This window comes from Buteo buteo, chromosome 3 (assembly GCF_964188355.1).
Source record: "Buteo buteo chromosome 3, bButBut1.hap1.1, whole genome shotgun sequence".
Taxonomy (NCBI): Eukaryota; Metazoa; Chordata; class Aves; order Accipitriformes; family Accipitridae; genus Buteo; species Buteo buteo.
In genome coordinates, this window is record NC_134173.1 from 74,135,331 (window position 1) to 74,154,384 (window position 19,054).

Consider the following 19,054-nt stretch of genomic DNA (forward strand, 5'->3'; position numbering starts at 1 on the left):
TTGTGCAAGGTCTGTTTACTTAGGCCTCCTATGCCAAGGGGTGAATATCAAACATCTTTAAAAAAAGGTTAAAGGTGGGGAAAGGAATCTGAAAAGTAGGAAATTAATCAAACATCTACATTTCTTCCCTCCTCCTTGTATGAAGTATGTCGGGTTTTTGAATATGTGCTACTAAGCGCTCACATAAATGTTAAAGTGGGGCTATAGCCTCCTTGTAAGTCAGGGGTGTACACTCCACTGGGTCACAGTATTGGTTCCTGAAGTTGTGGCCAAATACTAGAAATCTGTAGCAACATACCATAATATTAATACACTTTTGAATTGAGAAATCTCCTTAATAAGTATTATGTATAAAGATTTAGAAATTTATTTTCTACTAGGACACTGAATCAATCCCTCAAAAGGATTTGTTCTGAGAGTCTGTAAAAGAAAAATGTTCTCTCTCAAGTAAAGAAACTTAAAAAACCCCACAGTAACTAACAGAAATCTCAGAAGCCTATAAGCTATAGAAACAACATGTATTATCTCACATGCTCATCCTTCAATTAACTTGTGATTTTCAATAGCAAAAATTAAGTGCTTTGATCTAAACAGCAGCTACAAAAAACCAGCTATTAAGTTTCTTTCTGAAAAGCAATGATTAATTGCCTATTTTCACTTTTCAAAGTTGCTCCTTCATAATTAACACATACTCAGGTAATTTAAGTTCTAGCCCACAATATTCTACTTCATTACAAAGCTAAGTGAAAACATTGACAAGGAGCTTTGCTTTGAAGTATTCTGTCCCTGCATTACTGCACGGATATGGCTGCTCTCACAAGCGACACTACGTAGGATAGCTGCAAAAAGTTTCTCTTTAGAAACTGCACTACAAAGGCAGCACAGCTATGGTTTTGGGAAAGTCAACAGCCATGCAGCAAGAAGTGAGCTAACTGCGAGTGTAAAATCCACCTAAACATCCGCTAGCTTTATAAATAAACTTGCATTTTTTTTTATGAGCCTTACCTGACACAGAGACTGCATGTGACCTTACTCCTTGCTTCTCATTGTTGGCCAGCCTGTAAAACAGAGGTTGGAATCGCTGAATGCTGTACATTCTTCACGGTCACATACACTGGGAATTCATCCTAACAGGGCACCTACTGTAATTAGCAGGGCCAATCCATTTCCCACAGTGACAGATTTTGAGGGGGAGAAAAGTCAGAAAGGAATCTACCATTTCAATCCCATCTAGGGGAGTAAGAGCAGAGAGATTGCATTACAGTTTTAATTAGCGTATTGATTCTCAATGACAGCAAATTTCAACGAAAAAAGAAAACCTAATTTTTACAAACTTTTAAGAACAATCTGTGCATGTCTGAACTTTGTCAATGTACGTAATTTGATGGTGCTGCTACTGTCTGTATTATTTACTGGAAATAAAGTATGAATTGAGTTTTTGTTTGTAAATGACTTTCCCTGTACAACTTTGATTTGATTTACACATCAAGTAAATTAAGAAAAACAATTAAATTTAATTAGCTATAAATATTAATTAGTAACAAATTCCAATGAATTCTTCTAAATTTTTTTTCATGTACACATATAAACATGATTTTAATGGTAGAACAGCAAGAGTACTGCACTTCGTTCTTTCAGGTATCTGGAATTTCATCTGGCAAAGGCACATCTTTCTAGATGCAAGATGGGTGTTGCCTAGTAGTTCTATATATTCAACAAAAGCCCATTCCTCTGCTGCCAGCCTAAGAGCATATGTGGTGCTCTTGTTTAAACAGACTCAAGTGTACAAATTCAATTTTGGTAAACTGTCCCAAAAATGGGAAGAAGCTTTTCCTTCAAACCTTATTTTATCCCAGAAATCCTTACAAATAAAAAAAGGATAAAATATAAGTAATTAGAAAATTATTTTGTGCTTCTCAGTTGTATCTATTTAAGTAAAAACAAATTTTCCTCTTCCATAAGAGTGCACACTAAGTTTACCAATTTACTACTTCCAGCCTCAACTTTCACGTCCTTTTCCTCCTGGCAGTTTAACTCCTCTCTCTCTGCACCATGAGAAAGCTACCTGGCTAGTGAGGACTGCAGCAGGACCTGAGAAGGAGGAGCAACCACTAGTATCTAAGTGGCTAGCTTTTTGCAGGTTCAGGAACACATTGTGTTCCATACTCCACTGAACAGTTAAAGAAGTAGTAGTAGTAGTAATAATACGAATACTACTACTACTATTACTACTACTACTAATTATTATTATTATTATGCTAGACTCCTCCCAGGAATCAAAGAAGAAACAGAATGAGGTGGCTGGGTCAAAGTAGGCACAGTCCCTGTGTCCCAAAGGAAAAAGGAAGAGATAAGACACTATAAACTGCTAAATTTCATTTGGTCTTTCAACAGTTATCTCCTGCTACTGGACACTGGTGACACTGCCCAACAGGGTTCAAGGAAAACAATCTGATGAGATGTGGCTTTAAACTGGGTCTGACTATGGCTATAAGTTTGACTGCAGAGAAAGCAGTCAAGATTGTAAAAAAGGAAAAAAAAAAGAGGCTTGGTTAAAGGACTGAAGTTTAGGAGGCCATAATAAGAAACTGCACATGCAAAGGGGAGACGACCATCACAACTTGCCAGATAGGATGGAGACCTAGCCACTGACAGCAGGAGTGTAGAGAATCATCAGGAAGAATTAATAGGCTTGCCTACCACTGCGTTATGGACTACCAACTCCAACAACGTAAGAAGTATTCTTCATTCAAACAGAGCTAAATCAGAAATATTTTTTTATTTATCTTAAAGTTTGGGAAGGAGAAACATGCAGAGAGGTAACTTAGCATACTTTATAAGAATTATAAGACAGCATGTCTCAGCATACCTTGGATACAGTATCACCATAAAACTAGCCAGAGGAAAAAAGGCAACTCCATTTGCCTGAAATAGATTAGCATTTTCTACAAATCCACAATTACTATCAGAGAAGAATTTTTCTACATTACTGTATTTAAAAAAATAGATTAAAAGGTATTTGTTATGTAAATGTTATTCTTTATTGCATTGAATCTAAAGATCCCAACTCAGACTGGCCCTATTATGGAAATATTATTAACAAAAGGTGACATGAGACATTTATGAAAGAAGAGAAAAAAATATTTTCCGTATTTCACATAAGCAGAAAAGGGGGCAAATAGGAAAAACAAGAGCATACATTGACTCACAGATTGAAAACAGAATTCAAAAACTGTTTAGCATCACTCTTATAATTAAATTTACTCATGGACTCAAAATAAATAGCCTGAATCCCAGTCAATTCTTTTCCAAAACATCCTTCTTCTGTTACTGTCAAATATGATCAATGCATTATGCACTTTTTTGCTCAGATTTTATTTCTGGTATCTTTACAGTTTAATACTGCTGTCAGTCATTTATGCCCCATGGCCCCAAATCACGGCCTGCTATTTGTCCTAGAACCCAAAAGCAACAATAAAAATTAAGCACATATAAAAAGTCCTAAAGCATCACTTAAGCAAAACTATTTTTCAAAACTTTTGTTTTAAAAAAAGAAAGCATAAAACTTACTTTGGTATAGATGGTAAAGCTCTTTCGCCTTCTGTGTAAACAAGAAGAAAACAGGATTAAAATTTTTTCAAGTTTCCATATAACCTCTCTCAATATGCAATATATAAATGCCTGAAACAGTAATCATCACAATCTCTCAGGAAAACTTACCTTGATTCAAAAGACTGTTCTATACATATACTAAGAGCAGCATATCAACACAACTCCTTCTAAGCAGTGATACAGACCTTTCGGCAAACTCTTGTCTGAGAGAACAACATATACAGAATACGGAAGTTCCTTTTTATTCTTAACAAATAACTCCGATAAATCACTTGCAGAAGGTATGACAGTATCTCATCTCTCTAGTAAGAAATGCTTTTGTTTTATCTCCAAGATGTGCTAAGTGCTAACATATGAATAAAACAACTGAAGACAACTTGGGACTTCCACGTAACACAACTAAAATAAATCTTTCAACCGTGTAACTTATCATACTGATTTCACATCTGGTTGACATTATACAATAGTAAAACTTAGTGGCCAGAGATGAAGTTAGCTTTTTGTAAACTATTTTCAAATCCTTGCCGGTCTTTCTTTGATAATGGTATTGTGTATAAAAGCTTGGATGTACATATTCAAGGGGTTTTTTTCCCCTATTGTATTTGATGAGACAGTTGGTATCTATGTGGGGAAGGATGATGGGGAAGTGACTAATCCTTTAGTAAAACATCAATGATTTACAGTAGATTGAAATATGCAGGGAAGGAGACAAGGTGGGCAATTAAAATGGGCTTCACTCTCTAAATCACTGTAGCACTGATAAAGTGACCTGAGAGAAAACAGAACAGCCACAGTTTTAGAAAATGGTGACATATGCTGTTTAAACAAAATCATGTAAATTCTAGTTTGCTTTTATGCTGCATTTCCGAAATTTCCAGATGTTACAGAAGTACAATCTCACCTTTGTGTACTATGGGACTGAGTAGAGAAACGCCCGATACCCAGAAGCCATGCTGACCATGGCAAACTACAGTATTTTGTTACAATATTTTTGCTGTCTAAAGGTAGAAGATCATTTGGCTCACCAACCTATGTCTGTTTTGATCTGTCTGATTGCAGGTGTTGAAAAGGAAGATGCAGGAAAGAAGGGAAACAAGAAGCTGTGATTTGGAAGATGACCTGCAGCAGCTTGGCAAAGTGACTAGAGCCCTGAAACTGGAGGGCAGAGGAAGAACAGCAAGATTATACAAGAAGCATGAGGTGGGAGATACAGGTATTGTGGTATGTTAGGGTAAATGATACCTTTTAGGGAAGGAAATAAAAGGCAAAGATCCTTAGAGGCAGTGTGGAGTGACAAGTATGAGATCAAAGGCATAAAGATGACAGCCTAGCAATAAAAGACTGGGGGGTAGGTAACCAAAACAGAGAGACCGTAATGGGCAGTAGAGGGTTCACACTGGATGAAACTGGACAAAAGACATCAGGCTTGGAGAAACTGGCAGAAGAGTCTTGCCTGCTACTATGCAGGCCTCCCTAGGGTTGTGAAGAACACTCAAAAGAACCTTAAATTCCACCCGATATCTACATCAGCTGTCAGTCATTATTTGTGAAAGCATCCTGTGTTCTAGTTTACATCAAGTTATGCTGCTACTGCTAGTTATTCCAACACTGCTCCTACATGTATCAATGGATTTAATGGTTTAGATGTTGCTGATGAATCAATCACACATGTTACTGGTGAAACATACTTGCAGTCTGTTGTTTTTCAAGACTTAAAAAGTGATACAAATATACAAACCTCTGTATTAAAATAACTTTACTAAATTGCACAGTTAACTTAATCATTCCATATTTTTAAAGCAAGATAATGGATGCACAATTAATAAGCAGCTATTCAAAATTATTTTCCCTGCTCTTTAATATGTAGCTCCATCACGTGTTAACTGCATACTATTCAAACTATATTCTAAAGATGGAACTTTCATTTCCTTTGGGTTCTTTTGCATGTGAAGCACATCAGCATCATATCTGGGGCCTTCAGAAACATCAGTGAATGATTTCATAACCCTTGCAGGGCCACAATGCTTCGTATGTTCAAGAAAAATCCATCTGCATGTGACTACTGTCGAAATGGCATATCAAAGCTGATCTTATAGACGCCTACGTGCTCTCTAGATACAAACTGCTCACTTCAGGCAGGGTTTCCCAAGTTGGTGCTCATCTGTTTACAGCTTATATCCCAAATAAAATAACGAAACATTCATTAGTACCCTTTTAGGTCTGAAGTCAAAATTCGTTACTAACAGCATCACAGTAAAAGCATATGTTGTTTTTCACAAGTTGAAACCCACAACATTTTGCCCAATTCTGTATTCAGTTAAAAAAATAGGATATGCATGATTGTACTGGGCTGTCCGTGCCCAGGTGCTGGCAGCAGGAGCTGCAGGGCGGCCTGTGTGAGGAGAGGCCGGGGCTGCCCCGTGCCGGACACAGCCGGTTCCAGCCGGTCCCAACTGGCTCAGAGCAGTGGCTGTGGAGAGCCCGGGCGGGAGCAGGTTGTCCCTGAAGGACTGCAGCCCGGGAAGGGCCCGTGCTGGAGCAGGGAGACGTGGGAGGAGGGAGGAGCGGCCCAGAGGGGCTGGGGGGGACCCACCGCAACCCCCGGCCCCGGCGCCGACCCTCAGGGGGACACGAGTTGGGAGGGAAGGGGTGAAAGTGGGATTGGGGAAAGATATAGGGGGAGAGGAGAGAAGTAGGCGGAAGGTGTTGCTCAAATTTTGTCTTTGTTTCTCACTACCCAAATCTATTTCAATTGGGAATAAAGTAATTTTCCTCCAGTCGAGTCTGGTTTGCCTATGTTGGCAACTGTTAAGTGATCTCCCTGCCTTTATCTCAACCCATGAATTTTCTCATCCTGTTTTCTCCCCCTGTCCTGCTGAGGAGGGGGAGTGAGCAAGCAGCTGAGGTCGCCTGCTGGCCAGGGCTAACCCACCTTTTTGGTGCCCAACATGGGGTTTCAGGAGTTCAAGGCAGCAACAGTAACTGAAAGAGATAGCCGCCAAAAGTCAGACAGGGAGTGCAATAATTGTGGGGAGCTTGGATGCTGGTGTTTGCAATGTATTGTCATAGAGCAGTGATGGGACAAGGAGAGTTTTATTGTGTATATACTGTTCTTTTTTTCTTTTTTTTTTCTTTTGTGATGATGATACTTTAGATTTGGATGTTGGGAATTTTTGTTGATATAAGTGAAAGTCCTAAAGATGTGTGATGAATGTGTATTTTAATGAGAATTATCAAGTGTGTGTATCACAGAGGCAAGGGGTGGAATGGTGCAGAGAGAGCTGTGACCGGCACAGGGCAACCCCTGGTCTGTTCCTGCAGCGGTCACCCCTGCAGCCCCGCTGCTACCAAAACCTTGGCACCTACGCTCAGTACCTTCCACCAGTCCCGTAACACCTGGATCCAGGCAATGTGAAAAGAACTCTCAAGTATTTTGATTTACCACAATGTAAACTGTCCTCACCTGATTGAAATTATTGTGAAAGCAAAATCAGTGAGGGGTCAAATTAGTCAAAGTGATAACATTATCGTAAGAATTAGAATACATGCTGCCATTCCATTAAAACTAAAACAGTGCTCATGGTTAATTTGTGTGAAAACAGAAAACAATTATTTGGAGAAATTAATGGATTATTTAATTTTGGTATTTTGAAACTCAAAATTCTGAGTTTTCATTTAGCTGTAATACTTTCAGATTTAAAGGGAATGTTTCAATGTAAAGGTGAGTTCTGGTGTAAAGGAATGACAATCAGATAACTATTTCAGTTGCTCGGGTGTTTTTTTCCTAAGTCTTTTTAGCCTTTTATAAGAGTTTTGACAATTCTGCATTACCTATAAAGCTTGTTTAAAGTGATTAATAGATACAAAATTCAGCCACTAGACTTAAGATCACAGGGAAGCTACTTAGTGCACATTCCAGTCAGTAAATAGCCACTTAATAGCAATTTAAGTTTTTATCCATTGCTTCATTTCTGCTCTTTGCCTGTAAGAGTTAAGTGTGATAATGGAAACACAAATATCAAGTTTAAAGTTTCCACATTGGTCTAAAGGGACCTGTATACCAAAATATTTATGAAAAATAAAACAAACTGAATGGAAATATGCCAAGTACTATCCAGGTCTTAAACATTACCAAGTGTTCTCACCAAATTAAGAGAAAGTGGATCATTAATAGATAGCGAGAGAGACAATATCATAAAAACACAGGTTCTTTTAGTAATCAAGAAGGCTAATTTATGAGGAGAGTTGCAATAAACATGTAAATTTACAACAAAGAGGTGATGGGAAAGCTCAAAGAGGGGAGAAAACACATCTGTTGGATCAAGAGTTGCTACATGATTTGTTTCTGATGCGCCTTATATAATCAAAGCTCACTGTGGGAGGGATCTGGGAATGCAGATCATGGTGGGGACAGCTCTCCTACGAAATGTTTAATTAATATGTTGAGTACTGCTATGAACTTCAAAAAAAAGAAACCTCAGACAAAAGAACTGTACAATTTATTTTAACTGGAGGGATTCTCTTCATGTTTGCATAGAGTGTTCCCAAAGTGCTATATAGCGTTCTTTTAACTCAATCACTGCTCATTTGCTCCATGTTAAAATACACCAATAAGAATATCACACAATAAACACACTCCATTAAATGCATTGATTTATTTTGCATTCATGCCTACCAGCAAACCACAGGGCAAGGCATACTTGTGCAACACAGAAAAATCAGAAATCTCGCCCTTCACAGAGCTTAGTGAGTCTAGAAGATGCAACAGTTGAATGATAAGCAAGTCAGGTTAGAGGAAGATAAGAATTAGAAAGAAAAACTACAAATACAGTGGGTGAATTTTTATTGTCACCTACAGCAGTAAGTTAGGACCCACGTGCCCTGCTAATCTTAGATGGCAGCTGCTTGTACGCATCATGAAACAAGTAAGTATCGAAGAGGACATGGTAAAACCTGTAGAGATTTTGACTGGGGGCTGCTCCCTTGCTTGGGCAAGAACAGCAGAGGACAGCAGAGCAGGGTTTAGCTGAGAAATGGAAACACATGTGACTGGAGCACAATCAGTGCCACAACGCACAGCACTAGAAGCTTGCACACTGGACGAACAGAACTAAGACTTGATGAAGGCCTTGACTGGCTGCAGTTGCTGTTGTGAGTGAGAGAATTAGAAATTGTGAGGCAGTAGTATTTTGCGGAGTTAAGAGCATTTTTTTATGTACAGGTAAGAAATGAAAAGCCATTCTAGTAGCAGAGGAACAAGCCGATAATAGCACTAGCAATGTAGACTGAATGGACCAAACTTCTGAAATACTACCAGTGCAGAAGTGGCAAGAATTGGACATACTCTACATGTACATCTCTAAAGAAAAAGTAGAGGACAGAGTCGGAGCTATCCATTAACTTAGTATGACTGAGAGGTGGGGAAAGGTAATGTGTTAAGATACCAAGAAGTTTTAGAAGCTCAGCTTTGTCTACTATAGTTCAGGCTGAAAAACAGCCAATCCACTGCATATTAGAAGGAAAGTTTTATGAGTGAATAACAAGGATTGTTAACAAACCCCAAACCTTTTCAGAAAAGAAGAGGCACAAAAGACAATCACCCACAGGTATAGACTAGCCTAGTGAAATGAAAACCTTGGTTTGTGATGCCTGTTTTATTTTTAGAATAAACTAGCATTATCACTTATGCTAGCTTATCCTTTTGGTGTCAAATTTTGGTGCCAATGGTTCATCATCACTGAGTTGTGCACCAGGTTGGCTATAACAGCAGAGTTTGTGCTGAGACAAGATTTTCCTTTGTATGGAGATAAGGTTGCATGACTAACAAATTCTAACAAAGCTGCTAATGTTGGAGCTAAAGGTCAGTCACACGCTACGGGTCAGAAATAACAAACATGCAAGTTTAAGAAAAATTTGAACAATTACTAAGTGCTATCAAAACATCTAACACCCTACAATCACATTTCTCCATTACTGAATGACCAAGTTTCAGTGTGGGTTTTTTTTCTGCCATGCACAGGCAGGATGCTATATATGGACCTGGGAAAGACCTGAACTATGTTAATAACGTTACCCCATTTGAACAACTACAGACCAGGGAAAACCAGTGGCACAAAAAAGCAAAAATGTGGCTAAAAAGGGACCCAGCTTCAGATTGGAGAGCTTCTGGGACAGTTTGTGTACTTTCTTGTATTAGAAATAGAGAAGAAGGAAATAATTTATTCATTGTTTTAGAAACCAAAGAAGTTGGTTTAATTTCCACAAGTAAAGATTAGTACAGGAGGACAGAAATTTCCATTCTGAAGCACCTTTGCTTGGATGTTTTTCAATAATTAAAGGTGTCCGAAATTAGAAAAAAACTGAATGAAATTTGATTAAAATTCTCTCTTTAAAGCTAGGTGTACCTCCACCCTTGTCTCGCTGCTTCCAGCTTGTGGGTTGCTACAGAAACAACCGATCAACACTACAAAATGCATCTCTGCTTTAGTCTATTTTATGAGAAAAGCTCATGAGACTTCTCTCAAAGTCTGATTTTTTTTTTTCAAACAGAGATGTTTTGAGTATCTAGGAGGAAGGCAGACATTTTTAAAAATTATCACCAGTCAGAACTTTATCCACATGCATACTAACCAGCCTCTCTGAACTTCCACTTGTGTATCAGGGAATCACATTTCAAGATAACATGTCCCTGTTAGGAGTGCCTGTAATTACAATTTACTTCTGCTAGTTAAGTTTAGAATAGTGTAAAACAGTGATTACTGAAAACCAGTCTAAATTATCAGCCATTGAGTAATTTTTGATGGAGTGACATTTACTATCAGTGCTTCTCATAACAAAAATACCTCTGGTACCCCCCTGAAAGACAAGAGCCTCCAAATGAGGGTTTTGCTGCTACCTTGTGTCTTCTATTCAAGTCCAAAATAAGCTATCAGTAGATAAGAGCATAGCAACTACCAGAATGAAACACCTCCTTACCTTTCTGTGGCCTGATAATAAAAGATTGCGTAGCTCCATTCACCAGTCGGCAATATCCGTCTATCAAGTCAGCCATATTCTCTGCAATGGTTAAGGATGGTGCTGTCACTGTCAGAGGCTAAAGAAGGAAAAACACAAGGCACCAACAAAGATGTATTATTGTAGTTGCAAACACTGAGTAGAACAGCTGTGTCATTGCATCAGAACTTTACACACACTTGCAAACAGTAAACAGAAAAATGTGGGTGAGCAAAAAACAACCAGATTCTTGCTTTACTTTTTATGTAGAAAATTTAAAACACAAGGTTCAAAAGCACCGCTGATAATACACTCCACCCAAATGTAACATTAATCTGGGCTTATTAAGTGGCTTGCTAGCTAAACTTTCCATCAACCACTGTTCCTTACAACTGCTATGACTTTTATGGCTATAATTATGACAATTCTGAAGAAGCTGCTTATTCCTTAAAGCTTTTACAGGTGGTGTCTTTTTTCCACCCTTTTGCAGCAATTTATTCTTTGCCCTAAAAAGTAACCTTCCCAATTTCAAAAAAGATAAAAATAATAATTAAAAAAAAGATGGACAGTGGAAAAAGAGATGAGACATACAGACAAGCTATTAATCTTAATACCACCAACATTCATCATTCTCTGCACAGAGTTGCCAACTTGCCCTCAATCCTTCCCTACCACAGTGACTGTTTTCCAGTGCATTGGAAAAGATCAAGCAAAAAAATTTGACTTCCCTTCCAGCTTTGCCTCCATGTAATATGAGGGAACAAGTTTTCCCTCTTTCGTATTTCCCCTTTTCACAAAAGTGAAATTGCTCAGTTTCCTCTTTAGGACATAGCATCATACACATACACAGGCTACTATTAAGTTGCACTTGAGGGCTTGTATTTTTCAATTAAGCTTCTCTTACAAATATCAAAGTCTACAAGCACCAGATGCAAAACCTAGAACATGTACTGAGGTCTAAATCTATTTTAAAAACAAAAATATCTGACTAGCATAATGACGACTGCTCACACTTAACTTCCCTTTCCTGTTAAAGAACAAGAAAAATCAAACAACTGCAGAATGCCTGGAATGCAAAATGTTAAAATATAATGCACTGGCTGTAAGTGTAGGAGGAGCAAGAGAGTTTAACAGTAACTGAAGTCTTTGTACACATACACAGATAGGCAGTGCCCAGCTTAAACATGCAGGTACAAAAGTGAAGTATACGTTTAGTATATCATAATTAACCTGACAGTAGAAAAATCGAGAATGAAGTTACAGACAAGAACAAAAGTATGATATACAGAATATCTTCATTAAGTGTAGGAAAACCAAAGCTAGTAAGTTTATCACGACTGTCGATATCATACCTCAGGTGCACCTGCTATCTTGAGTTGCAACATCCCTTTTCTGTCCTTGTCTTCACTGTTTGAATACTGAATAGTCTGCACTTGATTAAAGTCTGCTAGATGAGTTGGCTGCAGAAAGGCAATAGAAAAAGTGGGCAAAATTTCACAATTACAGCAAAATACTTTGCCTTTATTCCTGATGTCGCAAAAGCACATGTAGACTTTGATCTCTAAATTATACCTGCAGAAATCTGTTCCCGCTTCCTCCTACAGTTTCGTTAGGCTTTGGCTAACAACATATACAAATATCCACAGTATTTGCAAAATGAAACCAAGCACCAAGTTTGCCTACAGAGGTCAGTGTTGAGTAACTGCAGGTACAGGCTAAACTACACAGTGGAAACAAGTCTTGGAGGTCAAGACAGAAAACGCAACAGGTTAACCACATCACAGCATACTTAATGTACCTCCAGACTGCTGTAAAAGGTATGTTCTTAGCTGGCTATGCATTCCTGATCTCCAAACCTTTTCACTACCTTTGAATTAATTTCAATAGAAGCTGGACATAGGCTCAACTTAATTCATGACTGTAAAGGTCCCATTTTGCTAGAACAACCTGTCTGAACATAACTTCCTTGCACCATGGAGGTGTACAGGAAATACTGTAATACAGTCAATATCAGGCAGTGAAAAGGCTATTAAGGGTATGAAGTAAAGCAAATAAACCAGCAATGACTGCACAAATGCTAAACACTAACTGATTAAACAAGAAAGAGGAGAATGATTTAGAGTAATTTTCATGTTTCATTGTTAAAGTCACCACTTACGCTTCAAATTCTGCAAGTGAGCACTTTGTTGGGTACAAAAGCCAACAAATTCAGTGCTAAAGTTGACAATGTTTCTCCACTTAACCCAACTGCATCTTCTCTGATCCCAAATAATGAGTTAGTATCTGAGTACAGCTGTGTATGCTGAATTTCCCAGTTCTTGTGTGTTTAACTCAAAGATTAGACTTGCAATTCCCCTTTGTGTGAAGTTCAGTTCACAACAGGTCATGGTTGTTAAGACAGTAACTGAGAAAACAGAAGTAGACTTACATTTGCACCCTTGTCTGTAAGGTAACTGATTCCTTCTTCTGGGCCAATTGCCAGTTCCACTGAGATAATCCAGCTTGACTTCAGAATTGAAGGAGAAAGACAGGACAGAATTTCAACAGTAAAACAAGACCTTGCTATGTATGGAACGCTATCCTCCAACGTTATAATTACAGGTTTTAGTAATTAAGCTCTAGACGCTTTTAAACTCTTCAAACAATTCAAAATATATTAAAATCAAGTAATTCTGTAAGTAGCAAAACTCCTCAAGACTCGTTTCCTGGGGATCTCTGCTACTCAAAAATGCGTTTCCACGTGTTTTATCATAGGTCTACATGAGAACTATATATTTCCTGTACTTCCTCTTTTCTCATGGACACTGCTGTTCATGTTCTCATTTCTACTTGAGTGCCTATTTCGACAAAGCCTGCAGACTTAAGGCCCTTTCTCAAAATTTTTTTGAAACTGGTAGAGATTAAAAGGCATTAGAGGAAAATTTACAACCAGAAGAAGCTGAGAAGACTCATTTCCTCACAAAACCAACTTAAAAATTGCATGACTTTCACAAATGAAGCACCAATAAAAATATTTAATGATGCACAATTTTTACCCTACTAATGAATGGTGTTTTTGTAACAGTCAACTGAGAAAGTTCTAAATCAAATCAATAAATATATTTTGTTGTTAATGAAATCCAATCATCTCTACATCAAAACAGGAACTAAGCAAGCAATTAGTTGCAGAACTGAGCAAAACCAGACTCATAACTACAGCATGCATTCTGGCGACTGCCACATTCCTCTACTTACACCGAGAGCACACTTGAAACATTCCTTGTCAAATCTGTACACTGGAGAGAGGATCTCAAAGAATTTCAAAATACTTTCTTCTCTATTGAGGTTGGCAAATTGTCGAAATGTTTGTTGGATTAATTTTCGTAGTGTTTTGGCCTGTGTATTAAAATGTTTAAAGATCAATTATTTTAAATCTAATCAGTGATGGTGCATTTTAAGAGTTTCAGTCACTTACTAACAGTTTCTTCATCAATGAGATGCAGACAATTCTCAAGAAAAAAAAGAAGCTTCAAAACAGAAGTAATGGTTCTGCCTTCCAACTTCTGCTTGGGAACAAAATTATTTCTGCTATATATTATAAAGGGAATATCTAACTAATAATGTATTGAATAAATTATAATAAAGACAACATGTTAACCTTTACAGGAACTATTTTTTCTAGATTCTTCATATCTCCCAACTTCTTAACTGTGTACCAATACAAAAACACAGCAACCTACGCTTTCATACTAGGTTTTAAACTTAAATCACCGTTCTCTTATCTTGTAACAACCCAGCTGTAGCTGCATCTTAATCCCTGCGCACATTATCTTAGACTATCCATAGTATAGTGGATTCTTGAAGTCTGATAATATGCAAAATAACTTCTATATAAAAATATAAAATTTAAATAGTAAATTGCAAATAAATGTAAAAAGTAATGAAACATTTAAATTAAACTATTTTAACTCTATTGCATATCATTTTATTAACTGTTTTCAGAGTAGAAATAACCATTTAGAGCAGGACAAATCATCCTCCCAACATCTGGGACAGTGGGACAGAGCAAGACACCTAATTGCATATCCTGAAAAAGAAAGCACGTAGAGGATACAATCGGGCTTTCAAACAACTGCATTTAAAAAAAGAAAAAGGATAACTAAACTAAGACTTACGAAAAGTGAAGTATCTGTCTGTATATAATGTATAATCCCTGGGAAGGCTGCCACTCATATGAAAATAAAACAGAATCTGAGAAGCAATCTCTTTAACATGCCCCAAAACTGAACAAGCAGTCAAGAATCTTGAACAAAAACATGTTTCTAAACACTAGAATTCATTGAGACAGAAGTGCAGTTGCCTTCTCATCTCTCCTAATTGTAAGAATCACAGAATCATTTAGGTTGGAAAAGACCTAAGAGTACAGGTATGCTCTGTAAGTAGTGTAGGGCCAGGTGACCCACCGTTTCCATCACATAGTGCCAAAATGTCAAAACCATAAACATCTATTCTTTTTCCCTTTGTCAAAGCTTGACCCATGTCTAAAGTGACTGAATGTGGTTTAAAAAACCTTAGTAATACCCATTTCCAATACATCTTCCAACTAACAACAATGATAGAAGGCCAAACCATGCTTATTTTTGCAATATGTCAAGGTTGAGACAGGAATTACCATTGTTCCTCTACCAAAACATATCTAAATGTCCTGTTGTAACAGCATTAAACCTCTTCATTCTTTCACCTTGCCTGTTAACAGCTCCAGGCACTACACAAATATAAACTTCCTTTTGTTAACACTTCCAGTCGGATTAGGCATTCATTTTTAGTAAACCTTTAAAGAACATTCAGAACTCTAAATAGCCAGAATTTTTTAAAAGGAGTGTTCACAAAAGAGTTACTCTAATAGCAGTGATCCAAGGGTGTTGCATATTCACATACAAAATGATAATCAGTTTTGCAACGATACATATATATGGGTTGAAAAAAACCCTCAGCTTGACACAAACTTTTTGTTATGAAGTTAACAAGGAAATGTGCCATTTTCTTGTAACTGCAAATTACTGTGTCACTTTAGCAGAACCTTTTACCAACTATCAGGTGGATCACTACTCTAACAGGCTGCGGATACTTGGGTAGGATAAAGAAAGCATCTGGCAGTCAGGAGACCTCCCTACTGCACCCAGAGCTGCCTCAGACATTATCTTCCTTTTTACTGGGAAAAGCAACGTTAAGGGAACTGAAGACCTTAGCCTTAAATGAAGGCCTGGCAAATACCAGGAGGAAGACACTACAAAAAGAAAAGTAGCTGCTAGCTCAAGTTGTCCCAAGTATTTCAGCCACTCAGTTGCTGAAAGATACTTTATTCTGCCCATAGTTTGTTGTCCTGGCCTTTTTCAGCATCATCTTGACTCCCATGCATAATGGCATATGTTATTTGGCTCATTAAGTCCACCAAGAAGACTTACTCTTCACTTTACCTTTGAGATCATTAGTAAGGGGTAAACAGAAAGTCAGTTAAAAAACCCTACCTCTTCCATAAAGGAAGAGAGCCATTTATGAGAAATACCTGCAAATGACAACTTCAAGGGAAATGCACTGAAAATTTCCTCTTAAAATATTTCCTAAGAACAATTTTTTTTTCTCTGCTTTTGCTCAAAGCATGCTCTAGAGTGACGGTGAAGACTCCTAATTTGCAAACTAAACACAATCTGGCTTACATCCATCTCCCCGCATCATTCCCCACCCCACTCCCCTGCCCCAATTGTTGGCTTAGTATAAGTAGATTTTTTTCCCCTGTGGTGTTTGCATACTTGATATAGCTACATACAGACAGCATGGCTTAGCAGTCACATCATCATCAAGGCACCATTTACTAAGCCAAACACAGGAAGATTTCTTATTCTTCTCCAGTGAAGTAATGAAAATGGCAGGCCTGTTGACTCAGTAACTGTTCCTCTGTACTTGAATTAGGCTGATTACTCTTTCTTGAACACGGATAAACACAAGTATTTGCAGTGTGTATGAGACACAGTGCATTGTCCAATGACTTTAAAGTTTCCTCCTGGAGACACCTCCTAGGACAGCACTTGCTTTCTTTTACACCACCACCTCTTAAAGACACTGTAATCCCTAATATATAAATGTCTTTAAACTCCTGACTTCTTTTTTATTTATTTAACGAGCTCCCTAAATAAAGCTGAAGTTTCTGGTTTTAAACCCCTGTATATCACCTCATACTTGGTCCTGTTAAATATGTTATTTTCATTTTTCCAGCCTTCTGGTCTTCCTATACATAGAATGATAGTCTCTCTATAGCTGGCATCTCCTAAATGTGTAACATCAACAAATTTGATTACCAGTGCCCTAAACTCTACACTTTACCTCACTAATAGAGAGAAATAATTAATTTTATATTTCACGGCCATCAGGAGCCCTCCTTTGCCTGCAAGGTCAAAATCATCAGTCTTCACCAAGTGGGAGAGTCATTTAATCATTGGAATCAATCCTACATTATTTTTAATAGGGTTTTAACTTTAATTAAAAAGCAAACCCGTTCTTCCTTCCCTTGCTTTTCCTCTTCATATGTCCAACCTTTTTTTCATGTCTTGGCAAGGTTCTACTCAGCTTCACCTTCCGGCAATTCCTGCTACTTTTCTGCTATTCTCTCCGTTTCATGATTTCTGAAGAGCAGTTCTCTTTGTTGGTCAGTTTTCTGGCTCCGTAATACCATTTTTGAGACAGTTACTCATTCTTTTACGTCTGGAGCCTTTCACCACAATTTCTCTCATTAGCAGAGAATACAGTTTCAGATTAATTGCTTAAATTAAAATGCAGAGGGATTACTTAAATCCACTTGACTTCATTAGCTTCTGATTTTCAAAAGTCTTTTGAAACAAAACCCCTTCATGACATTTTCTGTTTACCCATTTAAATCACAATGTAGAAACTTTCTAAATCTGAAGTTGAATTCTATCACTGCTTACCAAAACTAGCTCTAAAATACCAATTTATGATCTGTACTTTCACATATGAATGGTAAGATATATTTTACCAAGACATTCATAACCAGACTGCTATAGCTGTAAAAATACTTGGTGACCATTCTTAATCCCCCTTTTCAAAGCATGTCAAGAAAAATTTGCATTTTTTACTCTGGGAACACACAGACTTCAATGGAAGAGAGATTCAACTAACATTTATACTCTTAACTAGGATTATCATAAGTGGAAAATACTGGAAATCTTCCTTGAATGAGTCAGATACAGTCTTGAGCAAGGGAGGCAAAATATGGTTTATTGAATTGCCACTAAAAATATGCTGCTTTCTTACATGTCCCCTTCCTCCTTCTCCAGAAGTCTCATTTATCTTTTTCTTTTTTTTTTTTTTTTTTTTTTTTTGGGGGGGGGGGGGGGGGTAGTTGTTATTTGATACTAGAGGATCTGAGGACTTCTTACGAACTTCTGTCCACAAGGTTTGAGAGGCAGAGGTATACCTCTCTCACAGTAGCTCAGCACAGCCACGTAAATCACTACTATCTTAGTTCTGCCAGCTGCACACCTGTACTACATGGATTTGTATCTTACCAATCTGACAGACAGGTTTGATAATTTTTCACCAAGACAGCACAACTGCACAGCAATTCACTTATGACTATATGGTGAAAAAGATAATGCAATTTGCAGATTTCTGACACTTTTTTTTTTTTTAAGTAGTATACAATTGACTGGAACTATAATTACCTTCACTGAATCTAGTAAACTCTTCGGGAAAAAACGTCTTAAACCAACATCTTTCCTGAAACAAAAACACACACAGCATTAATATAAAAACCATTGTGCAGTATTTTGCAGCACTATAATTAATTTCTTTTTAAATTTTGACTCACTTTTTCCTCATTTTAAGCATCTAATGTTAAAATTCCTATCTTTTTATTGCAAGTAATCTCACTTTTTGCATCTGTAAATCAGGAACCTAATTCTGTCCATGAACTCAGATTTTGCACACTGATACACATCGAGCTCACTTCACACTTATACATAGGGTTGCAGCCCTGGTTTGAAACCCAGAGCCATAGGGATTAAATATTTTTGTGGCTCAGATGTGCCTAGCTTACATCTGATGTGTGTATGTATCACTACAACTAAATATTAGCTAAGAGAGATGCCTGAGAAGTTGCCAGAGGTATGTTAGTGCAGAAGAAAATCTTTGTACAACTAGGTGTAACAGGTGTTGCATGACTGTGAACTAGGTGTATAGTATTAGCAGAAAATTTGCACAAGAAAAAGGAAAAAACTAGAAGAAAAATGTAAATAGGAAAAGGACTAATATCCTTGCCTCTCAAAGGTGTTACTGACTTTTTTCCTTTAAATTTAAGAGGTTAGAATCTCTTTTAAACAAACACGCTTATCTTCTGAAATGAGTATGAAAGCAAGCTTTCCATGACTGCATGCTTTGAACATAAACAGAAATA

At 37.5% G+C, this 19,054-nt stretch overlaps 1 protein-coding gene across 8 annotated transcripts in view; it reads right to left on the reverse strand.

Moving 5' to 3' along the window:
- PTK2 (protein tyrosine kinase 2) overlaps positions 1-19,054 on the reverse strand; it is a 224,281-nt gene that overhangs the window by 67,963 nt on the left and 137,264 nt on the right. For all 8 annotated transcript variants that reach the window (XM_075024018.1, XM_075024020.1, XM_075024019.1 and 5 more), the window contains 7 exons: positions 18,324-18,378; positions 13,840-13,980; positions 13,034-13,111; positions 11,958-12,065; positions 10,588-10,705; positions 3,571-3,601; positions 1,006-1,058 (listed from right to left, as the gene is read on the reverse strand). In XM_075024018.1, coding sequence (XP_074880119.1) covers positions 1,006-1,058; positions 3,571-3,601; positions 10,588-10,705; positions 11,958-12,065; positions 13,034-13,111; positions 13,840-13,980; positions 18,324-18,378 — 584 coding nt within the window. The remainder of the gene's footprint in view (positions 1-1,005; positions 1,059-3,570; positions 3,602-10,587; positions 10,706-11,957; positions 12,066-13,033; positions 13,112-13,839; positions 13,981-18,323; positions 18,379-19,054) is intronic.